The 20,505-nt window shown below is 46.6% G+C and overlaps 1 protein-coding gene across 1 annotated transcript; it reads right to left on the bottom strand.

Moving 5' to 3' along the window:
• Positions 1 to 19,933, bottom strand: LOC115201385 (disks large-associated protein 5). Its single transcript, XM_029764966.1, has 16 exons — positions 19,793 to 19,933; positions 19,308 to 19,552; positions 18,884 to 19,059; positions 8,328 to 8,399; positions 8,129 to 8,168; positions 7,951 to 7,998; positions 7,656 to 7,814; positions 7,254 to 7,536; positions 6,854 to 7,021; positions 6,638 to 6,726; positions 6,368 to 6,528; positions 5,019 to 5,382; positions 3,792 to 4,789; positions 930 to 1,107; positions 702 to 745; positions 1 to 514 (listed from the first exon to the last, which is right to left on the bottom strand). Exons 2-16 carry the CDS (start codon positions 19,546 to 19,548, stop codon positions 407 to 409), a joined length of 3,129 nt encoding a protein of 1,042 aa, XP_029620826.1. The 5' UTR covers positions 19,549 to 19,552; positions 19,793 to 19,933; the 3' UTR covers positions 1 to 406.
• Positions 19,934 to 20,505: the final 572 nt, after the last annotated feature.

The following is a 20,505-nucleotide window of genomic DNA, read 5'->3' as shown; positions in this document are numbered from 1 at the left end:
GACACTTTGAAGAATCATTTTATTTACACAAACCAAAAGGTTTTTCAGCATGCATATTCAACATAGAAGAATTTAGGCTATATATAAACGCTTGATTACGCTTTTTTTTTTTACTGCACACACCTGGGCACCATAGAAAATGTGCTTAATAGTTAGGAAACACTACCTGGAGCCTCTTGGGATTTCAATAACAAAGTTGTAGTAGACAAACTATTTTGTGCTAAGGAAAATTCTTGAAAATCTGTTGAAGTTACATAAAAACACTTTTCTGACAATTAGAGGAGTTTAGAAAAAGTAACAATGCATATAAAAAATTATTTTCTTTGAGACTATAAAAACTAGTCTTGAGCGAAATGGAGAGAAAAAAAACAGCTGTTAAGAAAATGGGTCTCATCAGTTGCTTGTTCTATCTATTAGATGGAGGTGTGAATGACATGAGGTCACTGGGGCACATTGACTGTCTCACTCTGTCCATCTGATCAGGGGTGAACAGCAACATGTCCGACTCAACTGGCTGGAGGAGAGAGAAGAGATTTAGGAGAATGAAGTGGGGACAGCATGGGTCAGTTGATGAATTGAGAAGAATGCATGCCTAATAGTAAAATTACATTTCAGAACACCAAAGTGAAAAGTGATCCAACACCAAATGCATTCATACTTTATATATGCAAGAAAGAAGGGGGTAAAACAAGGAAGTTAACCTTTGTGGTCCGCAGGGTGAACATTTGTGCCAAACTAGGAAACGCTGTGATGGGAGTGAGGAGGGAATACAAAAATGACATGATTGAAAAAGAAAACAAATCCACCATAAGGAATACAAATATCCAAGTCAAAGCCTATCCAAGTGCCAAAACCCAGGTGCGCACACACACACACACACACACACACACACACACACACACACACACACACACGCACACACACCTTACCTGTGGGAGACAACACTTCCTCCCAAGTGGGCTCTCCAGACTGAGCCATCGGACTCTCCATTTCTACGTCTATCGCCATGGGCGACAGCATCTCCTCAGCAACAGCCACCTCCCGTGGCGACAGGTTGCAGCTTGCTACGGGTTGGAGGTAGCGCTCAAACTCCAACCCCAGAAGACTCTAGTGTATTTAGAGAAAACAATTACCTCTTGCAAGTCATACATTAAGAGACACCTGCTCATCAAACATCTCATTCCTAAATCATGAGCATTAATATGGAGTTGTTCCCCCCTTTGCTGCTATAACAGCCTCCAGGGAAGGCTTTCCACTGGTTTTGGATCATTGCTACAGGGACTTGCTTCCATTCAGCCACAAGAGCATTAGTGATGTTGGGCGATTAGGTCTGGCTCGCTGTCGGCGTTCCAATTCATCCAAAAGGTGTTCGATGGGGGTCGATGTCAGGGCTCTGTGTAGGCCAGTCATGTTCTTCCACACTGATCAACAAACAATTTCTGTATGGACCTCACTTTGTGCACGGGGGCATTGTCATGCTGAAACAGGAAATGGCCTTCCCCAAACTCTTTAACAAAGTTGGCATCACAGAACCATCTAGAATGTCATTGTATGCTTCAGTGTTAAGATTTCCCTTCACTGGAACTATGGGGCCAAGCCTGAACCATGAAAAACAGCCCCAGACCATTATTCCTCCTCCACCAAACTTCAATGTTGCCAATATAAATTGGGGCAGGTAGTGTTCTCCCAGCATCCGCCAAACCCAGATTCTTCCGTCGGACTGCCAGATTGTGAAACGTGATTCATCACTCCAGAGAACGCGTTTCCACTGCCCCAGAGTCCAATGGCGGCGAACTTTACACCACTCTTGGTATTGCGCATAATGATCTTAGGCTCGTGTGCGGCTGCTCGGCCATGGAAACCCATTTCATGACGCTCCCGATGAACAGTTCTTGTGCGGACGTTGCTTCCAGAAGCAGTTTGGAACTCGGTAGTGAGTGTTACAACCGAGGACAGACTATTATTATGTGCTTCAGCACTCAGTGGTCCCGTTCTGTGAGCTTGTGTGGCCTACCACTTTGCGGTTGAGCTTTTGCTGCTCCTAGACATTTCCACTTCACAATAACAGCAATTACAGTTGACCAGGGCAGCTCTAGCAGGGCAGAAATTTGACGAACTGACTTGTTGGAAAGGTGGCATCCTATGACGATGCCACGTTGAAAGTCACTCTGCTCTACTGTCAATATTTGTCTATGGAGATTCCATGGCTGTTTGATACATTTTATACTCCGGTCAGCAACAAGTGTGGCTGAAATAGCGGAATCCACTAATTTGAAGGGGTGTACACACACATATATAAACGTCCCTTTATCAGGACCGTCTATCAAAGATAATTCGTAAAAATCCAAATGACTTCCCAGATCTTCATTGTAAAGGGTTTAAACACTGTTTCCCATGCTTGTTGACTGAACCATATACAATTAATGAACATGCACCTGTGGAACGGTCGTTAAGACACTAACAGCTTATAGACGGTAGGCAATTACGGTCACAGTTATGAAAACTTAGGACACTAAAGAGGCCTTTCTACTGACTCTGAAAAACACCAAAAGAAAGATGCCCAGGGTCCCTGCTCATCTGCGTGAACGTGCCTTAGGCTTGCTGCAAGGAGGCATGAAGACTGCAGATGTGGCCAGGGCAATAAATCGCAATGTCCGTACTGTGAGACGCCTAAGACAGCGCCACAGGGAGACAGGACGGACAGCTGACCAGCAGTGGCAGACCACGTGTAACAAAACCTGCACAAGATCGGTACATCTGAACATCCCACCTGCTGGACAGGTACAGGATGGCAACAACTGCCCGAGTTACACCAGGAACGCACAATCCCTCCATCAGTGTTCAGACTGTCCGCAATAGGCTGGAGTGAGGGCTTGTAGGCCTGTTGTAAGGCAGGTCCTCTCCAGACATCACCGGCAACAACGTCGCCTACGGGCACAAACCCACCGTCGCTGGACCAGACAGGACTGACAAAAAGTGCTCTTCACTGACGAGTCACGGTTTTGTCTCACCAGGGGTGATGGTCGGATTCGCGTTTCTCATCAAAGGAATGAGCGTTACACCGAGGCCTGTACTCTGAAGCGGGATCGATTTGGAGGGAGGGTCCATCATGGTCTGGGGTGGTGTGTCACAGCATCATCGGATTGAGCCGGTTGTCATTGCAGGCAATCACAACGCTGTGTGATACAGGGAAAACATCCTCCTCCCTCATGTGGTACCCTTCCTGCAGGCTCATCCTGACATGACCCTCCAGCATGACAATGCCACCAGCCATACTGCTCGTTCTGTGCGCCATTTCCTTCAAGACAGGAATGTCAGTGTTCTGCCATGGCCAGCGAAGAGCCCGAATCTCAATCCCATGGAGCACGTCTGGAACCTGTTGGATCTGAGGGCGAGGGCCATTCCCCCCAGAAATGTCCGGGAACTTGCAGGTGCCTTGGTGGAAGAGTGGGGTAACATCTCACAGGAAGTACTGGCAAATCTGGTGCAGCCCATGAGGAGGAGATGCACTGCAGTACTTAATGCAGCTGGTGGCCACACCAGATACTGACTGTTACTTTTGATTTTGACCCCCCCCTTTGTTCAGGGACACATTATTCAATTTCTGTTAGTCACATGTCTGTGGAACTTGTTCAGTTTCTGTCTCAGTTGTTGAATCTTGTTATGTTCATACAAATACTTTCACATGTTAAGTTTGCTGAAAATAAACGCAGTTGACAGTGAGAGGACGTTTCTTTTTTTGCTGAGTTTATATACACACACACCACTATCTCCTTTGCTAAAACGCTTACCTCAGTGATAGAAGTATTTGGAGTCATTGTCACGTCGGCATTATCTGAGACGCTGAGGGAGACCTGGACAGTAGGAGAGGAGGGCACCAGGCAGGGTGAGGAGAGGGGAGATATTCTGTCCTCGGTAGGTTTTGGCCTGGCTGGGTTGGAGGAGAGGGTGAAGCTCAAGGCAGGGCTCCTGACTGGGGAGAACTCTGCCCCATGGGTGGGAGTGTGGGGCAGTGAGGGCGAGAGGGAAAGCCTTGGTGAGATGGGTAGGCTGATATCGTAGGCCTCTAAATCTTCTTCTCTGTCCTGGAGTGAGGGAGAGGATAGGCTTAGGTGGATAGCCACAGTGCTGCTCACTTCAGGCATGGCCAGGAGCTCCGATTGGTTGGGCTCCTCAGTAGCCAACACCGATTGGCTAAAGGCTTCTTGGGGCATTTCGTCATTGGTCAGCTGTTGTGTGTTGGATGGCGATTGGCTCATTTTCTCAGACTCACAGCTCTCAATGGGCTCCTCATGATAAACAGTGGGCTCTGTAACAACCTCTGATTGGTCACAAGTTTCCTGCATGCTCTCGGGCTCTGGTTGGTCAGGAGTGACTTCATTCTTGACCGAGACTAGCTCTGGTTGGTTGCTGGGGCCTTCCTCTGACTGGGCGTCTATCAAAGCTTCTTTGACTGGTGAGAAGCAGAGAGAGACTCTGGTGGGGCTATTCTGAGCGGGGGCCAGGGTGCAGAGTGGGGTGGCATCAGACAGACTGGCAGGGGAGAGCCTGGAGCAGGCAGGGGTGAGGGTGGAGCGAGCAGGGGTGAGGGTGGAGCGAGCAGGGGTGAGGGTGGAGCGAGCAGGGGTGAGGGTGGAGCGAGCAGGGGTGAGGCGGGGGAGAGTAGAGGGTTGTGCAGCTGCAGCAGCGTTGGAGTGGCGGGTTCTGACGGGGGTGGAGAACTTGGTGACAGAGCAGGGAGAAGCCTGTGGCGGCCTGGTAGCTACACGGGTTGATCTCCTCACAGACCCTAGAAAAGACAGAGACAATACAGCAGTCAGTCAATTCCCAACTCCCTCACTAGTTGGTACCTCTAACACTGACAGAGGGAGATGTCAGCGGTCTTCCAGGCCCGAGCAAACCCTCCGTCCTTTCAGCCTGCCATTCTATGCATCTTCCTCTGCCTCCATCCATATCTCTGTGCATCACAGCAGTTGAGGGGAAGCGTGGGTAAAGAACAGCAGAGGTATGACTCTCACCTGTGAGTTTGGCGGGACTCTCCACCTTGAAGAAGCCTCCCTGGAACACCACCACTGGTGACTCTGGGGCCAAGGTCTCTGCCTGGGGGTCCTGAGGAGCTTGAGCAGGGTCGTCCACAGCACTGCCTGGCCCTGCGGCCTGGACTGCCTTCTCTGCCTCTGCAGCCTGCTGCTTGACCTTAATAGCAGCCTTGATGGCAGCCAGACGAGACTTGGCGGCAGCACCACCGACAGGCTTAGCCACCGGAGCAGAGGCCGGCTTCTTGACCACCTTCCTCTGTCGTGGTGGGGGCTTTCTCTCCTCCTGCCAACCCTTAGACTCTGCTTCCTTCAGAGCACCAAACTTCTTGTTCACGTCTTCTACCTGAAAGAGGAAGAGTCGAACAAGGTGAGCGAGGAAAGAAGAGGGGGTACCTTTTTAGAAAGCTTGCATCCACATTTTCAACCTTTTAGAATGCTGTACCAATCTAGGTGGTAATTCTTCCTAGAGGTAGCTAGTATAGTTTAGACTTAGTGTTAACAGTCAAGCATATACAGACTAACCACCAGTGTCTGTTCATCTAATTCTACACACAGTAGTAGACCACGTCCTCCTAGTCACTAACCCACCTGGTAGTAGACCACGTCCTCCTAGTCACTAACCCACCTGGTAGTAGACCACGTCCTCCTAGTCACTAACCCACCTGGTAGTAGACCACGTCCTCCTAGTCACTAACCCACCTGGTAGTAGACCACGTCCTCCTAGTCACTAACCCACCTGGTAGTAGACCACGTCCTCCTAGTCACTAACCCACCTGGTAGTAGACCACGTCCTCCTAGTCACTAACCCACCTGGTAGTAGACCACGTCCTCCTAGTCACTAACCCACCTGGTAGTAGACCACGTCCTCCTAGTCTCTAACCCACCTGGTAGAAGACCACGTCCTCCTAGTCACTAACCCACCTGGTAGTAGACCACGTCCTCCTAGTCACTAACCCACCTGGTAGTAGACCACGTCCTCCTAGTCACTAACCCACCTGGTAGTAGACCACGTCCTCCTAGTCTCTAACCCACCTGGTAGAAGACCACGTCCTCCTAGTCACTAACCCACCTGGTAGTAGACCACGTCCTCCTAGTCACTAACCCACCTGGTAGAAGACCACGTCCTCCTAGTCACTAACCCACCTGGAAGAAGACCATGTCCTCCTAGTCACTAACCCACCTGGAAGAAGACCACGTCCTCCTAGTCACTAACCCACCTGGTAGTAGACCACGTCCTCCTAGTCACTAACCCACCTGGTAGAAGACCATGTCCTCCTAGTCACTAACCCACCTGGAAGAAGACCATGTCCTCCTAGTCACTAACCCACCTGGAAGAAGACCATGTCCCAGAAGCCTTGCAAGTCGGTGCATGTGGTGATTTTCTCTCCTCTGCCAAGCTCACAGTCATCCACCAGGCCAGAGAACTGACCAAACCGCTCCTTCATCAGCAGCCTGGCCTGCCCCACCGCAGTACGCATACGGTCACGCACTTCACAAAGGGATGGATATAAACATTGAGGAAATGGTGTAGGATGCATTTCACTGATAGAAATCCAAATCAACCACTTAAGATGGTTAAAACACATGAAGTCACTCACTCTCTTCAGGGATAGAGGTATCATCCACCCTGGGCTCCCACTGCTGACAAAATGCTGTCAGTCTCTTGGTCTCACTGACCACCACCAACCTGACAGACACACAGACAAACATTCACATATCACATGATACAACACTTGTCTAGGTCAGGAACTTCACTGTTGACTTGGTTTCATATAATATGCATTCTAGTTTGTCAGCTAAAATGTAACCCTCACCTAAAGTAGGGCACATCATGCTCTGGTTCCTGGGCACACTGAGGGGCCAGAGTAGGAGAAGGCGGGGATTGAGCAGGGGACTTGGCAGGAGAGGGAGCACTGAGCTCCATTTTGGGCACCAAGTCAGAGAGCCAGAGTGGCACAGGTGGTAGTACAAAGGCAGGGACACTGCAGAGAAGAGGATGAAGATTTAAAACAGAAAATGACAATACGTTTTCAGTAAGAAATGACAGCCAGTCATATTTTAATAAGCAGTAACAGTATATCAACCAGGTTTTCATACCCCAGTTGAAAAAGAATGCATCTGTAATGCACCTAATAAATATTACAAGGGAATCTAAAATATGTTAGAGGGATACAGACTGATCAAAGAAGAGTGGAGAAACCCACAATGTGTTACCTGGGTTTGAAGAAGGAGTCTGCAGAGCGGGGGGTGAGAGGGGTGGGCTTGAAGCTGGACAGGCCTGCTGGGGCCTGGAACACAAAGCCCTGAGGAGCGAAGGAGGATGGGGGAGGGGCTGGAGGGGGGAGGGAGGAGGCCTGGGCTGGGACAGCTTCTGGATCAGCAGGGGCAGGGTCTTCTACCATCTCCTCCTTTACACTGGGGGGTGGGGGACTGGCAGCCCTGGGCTCCTCTGTCTTTCTCACTTTTACAGCAGCTTGCTTATTGCTTTCAGTATTTCCTGAAGAGAATGTCAAAATGTACTTTTTTCCCCCATGCAGAAATAACATGGGGGAAACCACAAAATGTTGTAGAGGAATAATGCATATGAAGCGTGGGATGTCAGCTGCCAAAGCTCACCCCTGGTGTTCCTCCCTCTGCCAACAGGTGGTGCTGCATACTGCTTGGTATTTGATCTGGTCTTGGGAGCTGCAGCAGGTTTGTCCTTTGCCACAGGGGCCACAGAGACCAGAGGCCTGTTAGCTGACCTTGTGGATGGGGCTCTGACTACTGGTTCATCTGCAGGAAAGTGGAAAAAGAACAGTTACGTTACAAGTCAAGGATATGTTTATCGGGGTTAAATAATTGGCTAAACAAAAGGCTTTGGGGCGTAATGTATAGAACAGCTGACAGATTGTCATGGTTAGAGTGTTACCTATAGTGATCTTGGTTCTCCTGGTTGACCTGACCACAGCTGGTTCAACTAAGACAGAACCACGTCAAGTTAAGGGGTTAGCAGTCAGTACATACAGGTGTTGAATTAAGCACACCATTCAAATGATTATATAGGGTAGGAAAATTGTTAAAGTGGGGGTAAAAAAAAAAACGCCAACCTTTTCTTGAAGCAGGGACAGTGTCAATAGTCTGTGGTGTCTAGGTCAATGGAACAGAGAAAATACAGCATTTTGTCAATTATATGGTTATTCCAAAAAGCTGCTATTAGTTATTGACTAAATAATCTAACAGAAAATCTTATATAAAAGATGTGTGCAGAACAAAATGCAGACGTGGTAGGGGAATGTTTTAAATCACCTGGGGGGCCTGCTGCCTCATGGTTGAGCGCGTCACTCTGGTGGATTGGGGCTGGACCACTGTCGTTGTTGCCTGGTAGGAGGAAAAGGCCCCGTTATGACAACGTAACACCACTAAATCCTTGCTTATACCTGGTGCTAACTGGCATCCTTTGTCCTGATCTCGGATTGTTACCACATTTTCAAGTGTGTTTACACATTGTAGTAAAATGTCTCATCCAGCCACTGTGTCCACATTGTGACCAGATTTCCTGGTCCCTCCCTGTATGCAAATGTAACAGATATTCTTTCAAAAATAATATTTATTTTAAAACATATTGCTGTCATAAGTCAATTGTGCCAGCTGTCAATGATTGAAGGTAGGATAATGAGGATTTAAATGGTGTCACTGTCCATATTGATCTACACTTGAGAGATACACAGACAATGCGTGCCCGACTACCTCCGATGGTGGTCAGGAAAATCTGATCACAATGTGTCTTTTGATCGTCTACACCAGTCTACAAATATGGGCACAGTCAGGATGTGGACACAATCAGAACAAAAGACGCATGTTAGCACCAGGTATAAATGTGGCGTAAGAACACCAGTTCTGTTCTTATGTCAGTGGAGGCTCCTCAGAGGAAAAAGGGAAATTTCATAAAAACAGTAAAAGGAAAAAAAAAGATCATTTTTTTTTTTTAGATAAAACTATACTAAATATAGTCACGTCACCAAATAATTGATTAAAACACACAGTTTTGCAACAAAGGTATACAGTAGCCTCAACACCATGGTGTAGCCGGAGGACAGTTTCCGTCCTCTGGTACATTGACTTCAATACAAAACCTAGGGGGCTCATGGTTCTCACCCCCTTCCACAGACTTCCACAGTAATTATGACAACTTCCGGAGGACGTCCTCCAACCTATCAGAGCTCTTGCAGTATGAAGTTTTGTCAACGCAATCAAAGGAGAGAATTAATCTACTACTGAAAGCATAAGCTATAGCTAGCTAGCACTGCAGTGCATAAAATGTGGTGAATAGTTGCCTCAAAGAGAGAGAACGACAATAGTTGAACAGTTTAACAAATTGATTTCTTCCAAAATTAAGGAGAAGCGAGAGAAAGACAGCACTAGCTACAGTGGCTTGCGAAAGTATTCATCTGCTTGGCATTTTTCCTATTTTGTTGCCTTACAACCTGGAATTAAAATATTTTTTTTTTGGGGGGGGGGGGGGTTGTATCATTTGATTTACACAACATGCCTACCACTTTGAAAATGCAAAATATTTTTTTTTTTTATTGTGAAACAAACAAGACAACAAAAAAGGAAACTTCAGCATGTGTAACTATTCATCCCCCCAAGGTCAAAACTTTGTAGAGCAACCTTTAGCAGCAATTACAGCTGCAAGTCTCTTGGGGTATGTCTCTATAAGTTTGGCACTTCTAGCCACTGGGAGTTTTGCAAAACTGCTCCAGATCCTTCAAGTTGGATGGGTTCCACTGGTGTACAGCAATCTTTAAGTCATACCACAGATTCTCAATTGGATTGAGGTCTGGGCTTTGACTAGGCCATTACAAGACACATAAAATATTTCCTCTTAAACCACGAGTGTTGCTTTAGAAGTATGCTTAGGGTCATTGTCCTGCTGGAAGGTGAATCTCCGTCCCAGTCTCAAATCTCTGGAAGACTGAAACAAGTTCCCCTCAAGAATTTCCCCGTATTTAGCACCATCCATCATTCCTTGCATTCTGACCAGTTTCCCAGTCCCTGCCCGATGAAAAACATTTTTTTATTTCACCTTTATTTAAAGCATGTAGGCCAGTTGAGAACAAGTTCTCATTTACAACTGCGACCTGGCCAAGATAAAGCAAAGCAGTGTGACAAAAACAACAGAGTTACAGATAAACAAACGTACAGTCAATAAGACAATAGAAAACCTCTAACAATGTACAGTGAGTGCAAATATAGAAGATTAGGGAGTTAAGGCAATAAATAAACCATAGAGGTGAAATAATAATTTTGCATTTACACTGGAATGATAGATGTGCAGATGATATGCAAGTAGAGATACTGGGGTGCAAAAGAGCAAGAAGATAAATAACAATATGGGGATTATTGCAATTCATTCCAGTCATGGGCAGCAGAGAACTGGAAGGAAAGGCGCCCAAATAAGTGTTGGCTTTGGGGATGACCAGTGAAATATACCTGCTGGAGCTCGTGCTACAGGTGGGTGATGCTATGGTGACCAGTGAGCTGAGATAAGGCGGGGCTTTACCGAGCAAAGACTTATAGATGACCTGGAGCCAGTGGGTTTGGCGACGAATATGAAGTGAGGGCCAGCCAACGAGAGCATACAGGTCGCAGTGGTGGGTAGTATATGGGGCTTTGGTGACAAAACGGATGGCACTGTGATAGACTACATCCAGTGTGCTGCATAGTGTTGGAGGCTATTTTGTAAATGATATTGCCAAAGTCAAGGATCGGTAGGCCAGTCAGTTTTACGAGGGTATGTTTGGCAGCATGAGTGAAGGAGGCTTTGTTGCGAAATGAAAGCCGATTCTAGATTTAATTTTGGATTGGAGATGCTTAATGTGAGTCTGGAAGGAGAGTTTACGGTCTAACCAGACACCTAGGTATTTGAAGTTGTCCACATACTCCAAGTCAGAACCGTCCAGAGTAGTGCTGCTAGTCAGGCGGACAGCAATCAGTTGAAAAGCATGCATTTAGGTTTTTAAAAGCAGCAATTAAAAGCAGTTGGAGGCCACGGAAGGTGCGTTGTATGGCATTGAAGCTCGTTTGGAGGTTAGTTAACACAGTGTCCAAAGAAGTGCCAGATGTATACAGAATGGTGTTGTCTGCGTAGAGGTGGATCAGAGAATCACCAGCAGCAAGAGCGTCATCATTGATGGATACAGAGAAGAGTCGGCCCGATAATTGAACCCTGTGGCACCCCAGAGACTGCCAGAGGTCCAGACAACAGGCCCTCCGATTTGACACACTGAACTCTGAGAAGTAGTTGGTGAACCAGGCGAGGCAGTCATTTGAGAAACCAAGGCTATTGAGTCTGCCGATAAGAATACGGTGATTGACAGAGTCGAAAGCCTTGGCCAGGTCGATGAAGACGGCTGCAGTATTGTCTTTTATCGATGGCGGTTATGATATCGTTTAGGACCTTGAGCGTGGCTGAGGTGCACCCATGACCAGCTCGGAAACCAGATTGCATAGTGGAGAAGGTACAGTGGGATTCGAAATGGTCGGTGATCTGTTAACTTGGCTTTCGAAGATTTTAGAAAGGCAGGGCAGCATGGATATAGGTCTATAACAGTCTGGGTCTAGAGTGGCACCCCCTTTGAAGAGGTGGATGACCACAGCAGCTTTCCAATCTTTGGGGATCTCAGACGATACGAAAGAGGTTGAACAGGCTAGTAATAGGGGTTGTAACAATTGCGGCGGATAATTTTAGAAAGAGGGTCCAGATTGTCTAGCCCAGCTGATTTGTAAGGATCCACATTTTGCAGCTCTTTCAGAACATCAGGTGTCTGGATTTGGGTGAAGGAGAAGCGGGGGGGGGCTTGGGCAAGTTGCTGCAGGGGGTGCAGAGCTGTTGGACGGGGTAGCCAGGTGGAAAGCATGGCCAGCCGTAGAAAAATGCTTATTGAAATAATCAATTATCGTAGATTTATCGTGGTGACAGCGTTTCCTAGCCTCAGTGCAGTGGGCAGCTGGGAGGAGGTGCTCTTATTCTCCATGGACTTCAGTGTCCCAGAACTTTTTGGAGTTTGTGCTACAGGATGCACATTTCTATTAGTTAAGAAATCTAAGGCTAGCTTTTTCTAACTGACTGTGTATACTAGTTCCTAACTTCCCTGAAAAGTTGCGTATCGCGGGGGCTATTCGATGCTAATGCAGAAAGCCACAGGATGTTTTTGTGCTGGTCAAGGGCAGTCAAGTCTGGGGTGAACTAAGGGCTATATCTGTTCTTAGTTCTACATTTTTTGAATGGGCATGCTTATTTAAGATGGTGAGGAAAGCACTTTTAAAAAGAGCAACCAGGCATCCTCTACTGACGGGATGAGGTAAATATCCTTCCAGGATACCCGGGCCAGGTCGATTAGAAAGGCCTGCTCACTGAAGTGTTTCAGGGAGCGTTTGACAAGGAGAGGGGTGGTCGTTTGACCGCGGACCCATTACGGACGCAGGCAATGAGGCAGTGATCGCTGAGATCCTGGTTGAAGACAGCAGAGGTGTATTTTATTTAGAGGGCAAATTGGTCAGGATAATATCTAAGAGGGTGCCCATGGTTACAGATTTAGGGTTGTACCGGCTAGGTTCCTTGATAATTTGAGTGACATTGAGGGCATCTAGTTTAGATTGTTGGACAGCCAGGGTGTTAAGTATATCCCAGTTTAAGTCACCTAACACTAAGAGTTCTGAAGATAGATGGGGGGCAATCAATTCACATATGGTGTCCAGGGCACAGCTGGGGGCTGAGGGGTGGTCTATAACAGGCGGCAACAGTGAGAGACTTGTTTCTGGAAAGGTGGATTTTTAAAAGTAGAAGCTCGAATTGTTTGGGCAAACAGACCTGGTCAGTATGACATAACTCTGCAGGCTAACGCCGCCCCACTTTGGCAGTTCTACCTTGTCGGAAAATGTTGTAGTTGGCGATGGAAATTTCTGGATTTTTGGTGGCCTTCCTAAGCCAGGATTCAGACACGGCTAGGACATCAGGGTTGGTGAAGTGAGCTAAAGCAGTGAATAAAACAAACTTAGGGAGGAGGCTTCTGATGTTAACATGCATGAAACCAAGGCTTTTACGATTACAAAAGTCAGCAAATTAACCTCTACATCACCTGAGGAGTAGGCGAAGGGTACGGCTAAAGGCTATAAGAACTGGTCGTCTAGTGCGTTCGGAACAGAGTAAATGGAGCAGGTTTCTGGGCGCGGAAGAATAGATTCAAGGCATAACGTACAGACAAGGGTATGGTAGGATGCGAGTACAGTGGAGGTAAACCTAGGCATTGAGTGACGATGAGAGGTTTTGTCTCTAGGGGCACCAGTTAAGCCTGATGAGGTCACCGCATATGTGAGGGGTGGGACAAAGGGGCTATCTAAGGCATATTGGGCAGGGCTGGGGGCTCTACAGTGAAATAAGACAAATCACTAACCAAAACAGCAATAGATAAGGCATATTGACATTAGGGAGAGGCATGTGTAGCCAAGTGATCATAGGGTCCAATGAGTAGCAATAGGTGAGTCAGGGAGCCAATTCAGTAGTCGCTACTACGCTAGGCGAGCTGGAGACACAGCAATTCAGACAGCTAGCGGGCCGGGGATAGCAGATGGGCATTTGGAGTCCTCGCAACGAAAGGGCCTGTTGAAACCACCTTGGACAATAATGTCGGCAGACCAGTCGTGATGGATCGGCGGGGCTCCGTGTCAGCAGATACGCTCTGGGTTGATATCGTGCTGTGCAGACAGGCAGGTATTGACCGAGCTGAGGCTGGCTCGTGTCCGAGTTAACGGTGAAGACTGCTAGCAGTTGCTAACTGACTACTAGCTAGTTAGCTGGCTAGCTTCTGATTGGGGTACCGGTTCCAAAGCATAAAAAGATGGGCTCCGTACCACATAGGGTGAGGCAGGTTGCAGGAGAGTATAATCAGTCCGTAGATGGAAAGTGAGATTAAAATATACTGCTCAAAAAAATAAAAGGGAACACTTAAACAACGCATCCTAGATCTGAATGAAAGAAATAATCTTATTAAATACTTTTTTCTTTACATAGTTGAATGTGCTGACAACAAAAATCACACAAAAATAATCAATGGAAATCCAATTTATCAACCCATGGAGGTCTGGATTTGGAGTCACACTCAAAATTAAAGTGGAAAACCACACTACAGGCTGATCCAACTTTGATGTAATGTCCTTAAAACAAGTCAAAATGAGGCTCAGTAGTGTGTGTGGCCTCCACGTGTCTGTATGACCTCCCTACAACGCCTGGGCATGCTCCTGATGAGGTGGCGGATGGTCTCCTGAGGGATCTCCTCCCAGACCTGGACTAAAGCATCCGCCAACTCCTGGACAGTCTGTGGTGCAACGTGGCGTTGGTGGATGGAGCGAGACATGATGTCCCAGATGTGCTCAATTGGATTCAGATCTGGGGAACGGGCGGGCCAGTCCATAGCATTAATGCCTTCCTCTTGCAGGAACTGCTGACACACTCCAGCCACATGAGGTCTAGCATTGTCTTGCATTAGGAGGAACCCAGGGCCAACCGCACCAGCATATGGTCTCACAAGGGGTCTGAGGATCTCATCTCGGTACCTAATGGCATTCAGGCTACCTCTGGCGAGCACATGGAGGGCTGTGCGGCCCCCCAAAGAAATACCACCCCACCCCCAAACTGGTCATGCTGGAGGATGTTGCAGGCAGCAGAACGTTCTCCACGGCGTCTCCAGACTCTGTCACGTCTGTCACATGTGCTCAGTGTGAACCTGCTTTCATCTGTGAAGAGCACAGGGCGCCAGTGGCGAATTTGCCAATCTTGGTGTTCTCTGGCAATTGACAAACGTCCTGCACGGTGTTGGGCTGTAAGCACAACCCCCACCTGTGGACGTCAGGCCCTCATACCACCCTCATGGAGTCTGTTTCTGACCGTTTGAGCAGACACATGCACATTTGTGGCCTGCTGGAGGTCATTTTGCAGGGTTCTGGCAGTGTTTCTCCTGCTCCTCCTTGCACAAAGGCGGATGTAGCGGTCCTGCTGCTGGGTTGTTGCCCTCCTACGGCCTCCTCCACGTCTCCTGATGTACTGGCCTGTCTCCTGGTAGCACCTCCATGCTCTGGACACTACGCTGACAGACACAGCAAACCTTCTTGCCACAGCTCGCGTTGATGTGCCATCCTGGATGAGCTGCACTACCTGAGCCACTTGTGTGGGTTGTAGACTCCGTCTCATGCTACCACTAGAGTGAAAGCACCGCCAGCATTCAAGTGACCAAAACATCAGCCAGGAAGCATAGGAACTGAGAAGTGGTCTGTGGTCCCCACCTGCAGAACCACTCCTTTATTGGGGGTGTCTTGCTAATTGCCTATAATTTCCACCTGTTGTCTATTCCATTTGCACAACAGCATGTGAAATCTATTGTCAATCAGTGTTGCTTCCTAAGTGGACAGTTTGATTTCACAGAAGTGTGATTGACTTGGAGTTACATTGTGTTGTTTAAGTGTTCCCTTTATTTTTTTGAGAAGTGTATATACCGGGGGGGGGGATGAGAAAAACGAAATTTACACGGGACAGGACGGGACAAGACAGATGATGCTGCCGCCATGCTTCACTGTGGGGATGGTGTTCTCGGGGTGATGAGAGGTGTTGGGTTTGCGCCAGACATACAGTGGGGGAAAAAAGTATTTGATCCCCTGCTGATTTTGTACGTTTGCCCACTGACAAAGAAATTATCAGTCTATAATTTTAAATGGTAGGTTTATATGAACAGTGAGAAACAGAATAACAAAAAAATCCAGAAAAACGCATTTCATAAATGTTATAAATTGATTTGCATTTTAATGAGGGAAATAAGTATTTGACCCCTCTGCAAAACATGACTTAGTACTTGGTGGCAAAACCCTTGTTGGCAATCACAGAGGTCAGACGTTTTTTGTAGTTGGCCACCAAGTTTGCACACATCTCAGGAGGGATTTTGTCCCACTCCTCTTTGCAGATCTTCTCCAAGTCATTAAGGTTGAGGCTGACGTTTGGCAACTCGAACCTTCAGCTCCCTCCACAGATTTTCTATGGGATTAATGTCTGGAGACTGGCTAGGCCACTCCAGGACCTTAATGTGCTTCTTCTTGAGCCACTCCTTTGTTGCCTTGGCCGTGTGTTTTGGGTCATTGTCATGCTGGAATACCCATCCACGACCCATTTTCAATGCCCTGGCTGAAGGAAGGAGGTTCTCACACAAGATTTGACAGTACATGGCCCCGTCAAATGATGCGGTGAAGATGTCCTGTCCCCTTAGCAGAAAAACACCCCCAAAGCATAATCTTTCCACCTCCATGTTTGACGGTGGAGATGGTGTTCTTGGGGTCATAGGCAGCATTCCTCCTCCTCCAAACACGGCGAGTTGAGTTGATGCCGAAGAGCTCCATTTTGGTCTCATCTGACCACAACACTTTCACCCAGTTGTCCTCAATCATTCAGATGTTCATTGGCAAACTTCAGACGGGCATGTATATGTATTCATGAGCAGGGGGACCTTGCGGGCGCTGCAGGATTTCAGTCCTTCACGGCGTAGTGTGTTACCAATTGTTTTCTTGGTGACAATGGTCCCAGCTGCCTTGAGATCATTGACAAGATCCTCCCGTGTAGTTCTGGGCTGATTCCTCACCATTCTCATGATCATTGCAATCCCACGAGGTGAGATCTTGCATGGAGCCGAGGGATATTGACAGTTCTTTTGTGTTTCTGCCATTTGCAAATAATCGCACCAAATGTTGTCACCTTCTCACAAAGCAGCTTGGCGATGGTCTTGTAGCCCATTCCAGCCTTGTGTAGGTCTACAATCTTGTCCCTGACATCCTTGCAGAGCTCTTTGGTCTTGGCCATGGTGGAGAGTTTGGAATCTGATTGATTGCTTCTGTGGACAGGTGTCTTTTATACAGGTCACAAGCTGCGGTTAGGAGCACTCCCTTTAAGAGTGTGCTCCTAATCTCAACTCGTTACCTGTAAAAAAGACACCTGGGAGCCAGAAATCTTTCTGATTGAGAGGGGGTCAAATACTTATTTCCCTCATTAAAATGCAAATCAATTTATAACATTTTTGACATGCGTTTTTCTCGACATTTGTGTTGTTATTCTGTCTGTCACTGTTCAAGTAAACCTACCATTAAAATTATAGACTGATCCTTTCTTTGTCAGTGGGCAAACGTACAAAATCAGCAGGGGATCAAATACTTTCCCCCCCCACTGTAGTGTTTTCCTTAATGGCCAAAAAGCTCAATTTTAGTCTCATCCGACCAGAGTACCTTCTTCCATATGTTTGGGGAGTCTCCCACATGCCTTTTGGCAAACACCAAACGTGTTTGCTTATTTTTTCTTTAAGCAATGGCTTTTCTTCTGGCCACACTTCCATAAAGCCCAGCTCTGTGGAGTGTACAGCTTAAAGTGGTCCTATGGACAGATGCTCCACAGCGGAGATTAGAGTTTTGCAACTCCTTCAGGGTTATCTTTGGTCTCTTTGTTGCACCTCTGATTAATGCCTTCCTTGCCTGGTCCGTGAGTTTTTGTGGGCGGCCCGCCCTCCCTTGGCAGGTTTGTTGTGGTGCCATATTCTTTCCATTTTTTAATAATGGATTTAATGATTCTCCGTGGGATGTTCAATGGGTTTTTTTTATAACCCAACCCTGATCTGTACTCCACAACTTTGTCCCTGACCCGTTTGGAGAGCTCCTTGGTCTTCATAGTGCTGCTTGCTTGGTGGTGTTGCAGACTCAGGGGCCTTTCAGAACACACACACACAATATACACACAGATACACATGTAATTTTTTTCTACACTTTCACTTACCTAGCTAGCAAATGTTACCTAGCTAGTTTAGCCTACTCAAACAGAAATGGATGCTATGTTTACAGGCTGGCTATCCAACACAAACTCCTCCAAGTCAACGTAAGCTTTTGGTTTTATTAATTTATTGCCACCGTGGCCTGCCGGTGTAACTGCTAAACTGCACGATTGTAGCAGGTTTATTAGTTCTAGTAGCTAACTATGTTGACTGACATTAGGGGACAATGATGTAAGCCGTGTGTAGCAGTTAGCGGTTATGGTATGGAAAGGTTTTTTCGACCTGGTCACAGACAGCTGTTGTATTGTGCACTGAAGTCCACAGGCAAAGGGAAAAGGTGAGAGGAGAGCACATAGCTGCCGAAGGAATTAGACAATGAGCAAATTATTACACTGTTTGTATGTGGCTGCTATGAAAGTGAACTGTGTTTGCGGTGATCAGGAGTGTATTCATTGCGCCGATTCTGTTTAAAACGTTTCTTTAAGGACGCAAACAGAACAAAACAGGGATAAACACACCTGAATTTGTCCAATAGAAACTCGTTTGTAACGGTTGGACTAATGATTACACCCCAGATCAGCTAGATACAGGCACGTGGCAAGGAGGTATTGAATGTGTCACTGTCTGAATTACTCAATTTTCTCCCGACCTGCTGTAGCAACCTCATGATGGGTATATGGAAAATTGTAGTATCAGGTTGTAGCCTAAACCTATCAATTTTACATTGAGTTGGGTGAATGGAATATGAACGACAGTCATCCAATTTGATGTAATAGAAATAAGGCCAAGCGCATAAAAAAAATTGTCCTCCCTCAACTTAAAACGGCACCAACCGCCACTGTCTTATATCCCTATGAGTTTTGAGCACATCAAGTTCACCCCCTGGTGATGAGTCAAGTACATCTTCATCAACTCAACGATTGAACGATGACTCCCAAGGACGAAGGATATAATATCTATAGATATGTCAGCCGTATACAGACTCAGTGTTAAGCTGTGCCCCCTCACCATGGCTTTGGTTGTGGCAGCTGGGGCCTGAGGTAGAGGGGCCAGGGGCTGGGGCCGGTACAGCCCAACCTTAAACACCCCCTTCTTCTCCCTTGCCCTCTTCTCTTTCTCCTTCACAAGCTCCTTCTTCTCTTTGTAGCGTGCAAGCTTTTTAATTCGCTCCTCCACTGCAGTGTCTGAGAAAAAGAATGAGGGAGTTGGAGAGAAAATAGATCAGTGTGGGATTACATAATATTAGTGGGCGTGGAGGATGAAGAGGCATGAGGGCGAAGTTGGCTCAGGCGCATTTTTTTTGACACCACAGTTTCAGAGAAGAAAATATTCAAGCCAGCTAACCTGACTACAGTAACGTTACCTAGAGAATACTGTTAGGTAGCTAAATAAGTGGTCCACGAATACACAACAAAAGCACACAAAAACTCACTTTTCACTTGCTTTGCATTCGGTGCTTTTTCCTGAATTACTGACAGATGTTCTGCAACAGACATGTCCAGTTGAGAGCATTCCATTTCGGGGAGCTTGTCAAGCTGCCTACGGCTGTTCAGGGCCTTGTCTCGGTTCTCCTTCTGGGACTGCGACCGTCTCCGAGACATCTTCACCCGCAGCATGTCCACACTGGTGTCACGCTGACGCATGTGGCCGAATCGAGCTTCCATGGAGTCCATGATCCTGTGACAAATATACATACAATGCATGAAACTACTAGTTACTAACACGTTTTACAGACAAATACATATTGATTATCGTGTGGCTGTATATTTATTAAACGTTAGTTAGCAAGCGATGAGCCAAACAAACTAGCTGGCTAGCTTACTAGCAGCAGTCACATTTTGTCACTGACGCTTAATATGCTCTACCTAGTTATGAGAAATATTAATCAACCTAGGATTTATCAATGTGTACTCTTACCTGTTGAAAAGGTAATTATTATTGGTGATTTCCAAGTTCTAGCAGTCCAACTATCTAGCAACCTTTATGGATGGAAGTACTCGGATAAACGACTTCCAAGTTAGCTAGCTAACTAAAAATAACAACAATATGGCGGGTCAGTTTTGAAAATTCAGCCGTTCGACCCTGATTGGCTAATTATATATTTCCGGTCAGGAGCGTCGCGCTGATAGGCTAGAGATTTCGAAGTTGTTCTTCTGTACTTTGAAATGTGTGTTCATTGATTATAGGCGAAGAAAACACAAATAAAAAAGATACAACTGTAAGTACCTTGGCGGGTTATTATTCTCATTTAATGTAGTTAACATAAAGGTTATTCTATGTCCTATTCCTATGGCATTTGACTGTTTCTCACACTCATCTCATTTCAAAATTCACCTTGTAATGTGATATCATAGCCTAATCTCAACACACAGCAGACAACTAAAGAGCGGCCCTAGTGTCATCAGCAGCACACCCACGCAGTGTTGCCAACTCCTCAGTAAGGAAAGTAGCTATTGGCTGTCCTAAAAGTCGCTAGAAGTTGCTAAATGACGTCATCACCAATTTGCATAATTTACCATGTGCATGTAATTGTGATGGAGCTGTAGGAGAGAGGAATAACGTCGTGGGAGAGACAAAAAGTGAGTAAAAAACACCCTAAATATGTTTAGAACTACAAATGAACTTTCTTC

The sequence above is a fragment of the Salmo trutta genome, chromosome 10, assembly GCF_901001165.1.
Source record: "Salmo trutta chromosome 10, fSalTru1.1, whole genome shotgun sequence".
NCBI lineage: Eukaryota > Metazoa > Chordata > Actinopteri > Salmoniformes > Salmonidae > Salmo > Salmo trutta.
Note: the sequence above shows the minus strand (reverse complement) of the source record. Positions and strands in the feature narration are given on the sequence as shown.